Below are 3,907 nucleotides of genomic sequence, written 5' to 3' on the forward strand. Positions count from 1 at the left end.
GCTCGTCATCTTCTGGGATGTAATCCAGCTCAGAAACACTGTGTAACGGAGTGTCATCATTTGAAGATAGCCCCTCTTTTTCTGGACCGTGTGCAAGAAAACTGACCTCTGGATCGTCAGCTTTGCACAGACGTCCATGACTAATACATTGTTTGCGGCAACTGAAACAGGTGAAGATGGGTGTGTACGAATTTTAACATGAAGTATGGACGTTCAGTTTGAAGAGAACCCAACTAGTTATACACAGAAGACATAACAGCATCTATTCGAAACCGCCTTCGAAATGTGCCAAAACGTGGATGTCGGACAGCAATAGTAAAGCGGGCCTCTCTCTTTCCATGCTCTGAAGGTGTTCTTGACTTCGTCGCTTCCCTCAGACGTTCAATATTCTGGTTGTCTTCCAAGTCAGGATGTTCTTTCTTCTTCTCCAACTTTTGTCTTTTGTGTTCCTCCTTCTGGCAATCAGCTTCTAGTGATTCTTCGCATGCTCTGCTCGTAGAGCAACACATTCCTCACTGGTACCCAATAAACCAGATGAGGAGCCTTCATTGCTACCCAATGGGCTTTTCATCAGTGACTCATCATCCAAAACTGCGACTACCTTAGGCTTCATCAAGTAAAACCTAGCATGTGACAACGTGTAGGTTTTATAATAATTCTCAACAGTAAAAAGTACTCCCAGGTCATCTTCTTTTATTGCTGCTGCTTTAAAATTTCCTAGTTCAACCTCCATATTTAGCTCGTCTTCTTTAGATAAATACACTTTGATGGCTTCCTGTAGTACGTCTTCTTTTGTAAAGCTAGAGGGAACTGAAATTGGTTTTGTCTCACCTCCTTGAATTTCTTTTACATGTTTGTAGTTTTTAATCTTCTCATCGTAATTCAGCCATCCAAGCGAAATCTTCCTTGTTTTTTTTGGTGATATCAGTATCACTTGTGCCAGTTGATTCCTTTACGTTATTTTGGGATTTTTCCTTTCCAGCGATTTTCTTTTCTTTCCTTCCTCTTAAAAGCGTTTCAAAAGTTCCTTTTTTCTGTTATCATTATTCAGTTTCTTTTTCTCATCTTCCCTTTCTTCACAGAATAAAGAATCTCCTCTGGGGTTTAGTGATATTCATTCTTCAAAATATCATCACTTGCTACTTGAATAGCAGTGGCATCCATCTTTGATAAATAAGCAATAGTAAAAGCAATCAGGATAAGGTGCAGCATTTGCTGCTGTAACACAAATACAGACATGGTTACGGCAAGCTCTTGCATTAATTTGAAGTTACAGTGCAGCTATTAATTAAACCCATCAAATACTGTTTATCACTAAACAGTGATATTTAAGTAAAAGAAAAAGACAGTTAATGGATAAAATGTTTTGGGTATCTAACAAGCTGCCAAGATAAAACCACAGGATTGTTGCATTTTGAAAGATAATAATGTGTGTCCATATTGAAAATGGCCAACTGGATCTCTTTCATACAAACTGTTGATATTTTCTCTTAGCAGTTTGCTTACACAGATCTAGAGCTCAGGGACTTATGGTGGTAATTTGTGTCCCATACATGTCAGTAAAAATACCTTGTCGTCTCTAAAAAGTTGTATAATGTCATTTCCCAACCCTCTTTCTTCAAGAAACTTGCACACCTGCAGCAACATCAATGTCATCCTATAATATTAGTGCAACCCAAGAAATTTAATGATTTGAGGGAAAGAAAAGGAAAGGAGATTTATTTAAGTGTCTATAGTCGTCTCAAGCACTAACTGGGGACACTGTAAACTGAAATCAACCATAATAATTGAAATCAAGTCAAATGTTACTTTTTGAGGAGAGGGGAAAACCAGAGTACCCAGAGAAAAACCTCTAGGTGTAAAGTAGAGAGCCAACAAACTCAAGCCACATATGATGCCGAGCCTGGGAATCGAACCTGGGCCACATTGGTGGGAGGCCAGTGCTCTCAGCACTGTGCCATACCTGCACTGATCATGATCATAATAATACTAATAATAATAATAATAATAATAATAATCTTAATTTAGCGCACATGATCCTAAAGTTCTAAGGCGCTGCATATCAAGTTTACAAGATCCACTAAAAGAGAAAGCAGATCCTAACTTAACCCTAATAAAAAGACTCGCAGAACAATAGGTGCGGTTACATTAGACCTCTTGCCCATGGGCAACCTTCGGGTTACGGCTTAGGTTGGGTTTACCCTGGGTTATGATCGACTTCCCGTTTGCAGTTACACGCTTGTAAATTACCCAAGGGGAAGGTAAGCGTTAACCTGATTTGGCGGGAAAGTTACCTGCATGTAAACATGGAAGATCTGAACGACGAACTTTTCTTTGGCTTAATTTCGGTAATTGTCACAGCGCTTCTCTTAAATCGTCCACCTCAATTGAGTTCAGCGATTCAGCGCTTTATTTTAAGAAGGCAATGAAGACGTCGACATCAGTCATGCTTTCTCCAGTCCTTGCAACTTTCCCATTTATATTTTAGACATTGACTTGCCGCTCGCAAGAAGAGGCATGCTTGGGTATTTCCACGTCCGCAGAACTGGTTCCAAGGACTTCTAAATGACAGAGTGATTGACCACTGGTGGAAAGAGAACTTTAGAGTGTCTCGAGGAACTTTTGAATTTATCTGCCAACTTGTAGGGCCAAACATGGAACGTCAAAACACTAGGATGCGCGAGGCTATTCCAGTGGACAAGCGAGTGGCTGCTAGTTTATGGCGTTTAGCAACCGGCGAGTGCTACCGATCCTGTGGATTAATGATGGGACTAGCGAAACCTACGGTAATTAGCTGCTGCCACGAATTTGTGCAAGAACTCTGCAACTTTCAAAACGAAATCATAACGTTCCCTTCTGCAAGAGCAGATGTCATAAAAAAAGTCCAAGGATTTTCCATGAAGAGCAAGGTTCCAAATGTAGTTGCGGTGATTGACGGAAGTCACATACCAATCAAAGTACCACTAATCAATCACGAGGATTATTTCAACCGCAAATATTTCTATAGCTGCCTTGTTCAAGGGGTAGTGGATTATACAGGACTATTTTTATCCGTTGCAGCAGGATTCCCTGGAAGCCTGCATGATGCCCGAATGTTGCGCTTAACTGACTTTTACTGGGCAGCAGAAGATGAAGACATTCTCATGGAGCCTACCCTTGATTTAGGAGGTACCATAATTCGCCCCCTTGTGGTTGCAGACTCTGCCTACCCCCTAAAGACCTGGCTTCTACCAGTACTTAAAGATAATGGTGCCCTTACTGAAGATCAGAAAAAGTTCAATAAGGAACTTTCTAAAGCACGAATAATTTCTGAACATGCATTTGGCCTGATTAAAGGGAAATGGAGAGTTTTACTGAAACGCCTAGACGAGGACCACAAGAGAATTCCGGACACAATCGTTGCATGTTGTGTTTTACACAACATCTGCATCATGAGAAATGAGGAATTTGATGGAGGCCACGATGATAGTGATGAGGATGAAAATCACAGTGATGTTGGTACACCCACACAAGCTGCTAGAGGTGTGCTACAAGCTGTTATTGAACACGTTGCAAGCCAGTGAAGTTGTGTATTTTTGCCAGGCTTTAAACCGTGTTAAAAAGTCAGATACCACATTACATGAAAAAGAATGCAATACCTGTAAATCATGGTTAAAGTTAACTTTTATCTCTGGAAAAAAACATGGACTGTCAAACAACTTTTAGATCAACAGAAATCGCACCCCGTCCTAAAAGAGCTGTATATTCCTTCGCGGCAGACTCTCTTTGGGGTGTTTCGCGCGCACTTTCGCGGAATAAGAAAAGATTTGAAATTTGCAAAACGGAGTCGTTCAATTTCATGTTAATTATTTAATAAGGCCCGTTTCAAACGTCGTGTTGGTGCCATGCCGATCTCAATTCATAAATT

General features: G+C 40.6%; 1 protein-coding gene across 1 annotated transcript; it reads left to right on the plus strand.

Annotated features, from left to right (window-relative positions):
* Window positions 1-2,675: 2,675 nt before the first annotated feature.
* LOC138059111 (uncharacterized) lies at window positions 2,676-3,563 on the plus strand. The gene has a single exon (XM_068904641.1). The coding sequence runs from the start codon at window positions 2,676-2,678 to the stop codon at window positions 3,561-3,563; it is 888 nt and encodes a 295-aa protein (XP_068760742.1).
* Window positions 3,564-3,907: the final 344 nt, after the last annotated feature.

This window comes from Montipora capricornis, chromosome 1 (genome assembly GCF_036669925.1).
Source record: "Montipora capricornis isolate CH-2021 chromosome 1, ASM3666992v2, whole genome shotgun sequence".
NCBI lineage: Eukaryota > Metazoa > Cnidaria > Anthozoa > Scleractinia > Acroporidae > Montipora > Montipora capricornis.

Bases quoted from the DNA above. Each gene is read 5' to 3' on its own strand.
- LOC138059111 (XM_068904641.1), top strand. From the start codon at position 2,676: ATGCGCGAGGCTATTCCAGTGGACAAGCGAGTGGCTGCTAGTTTATGG.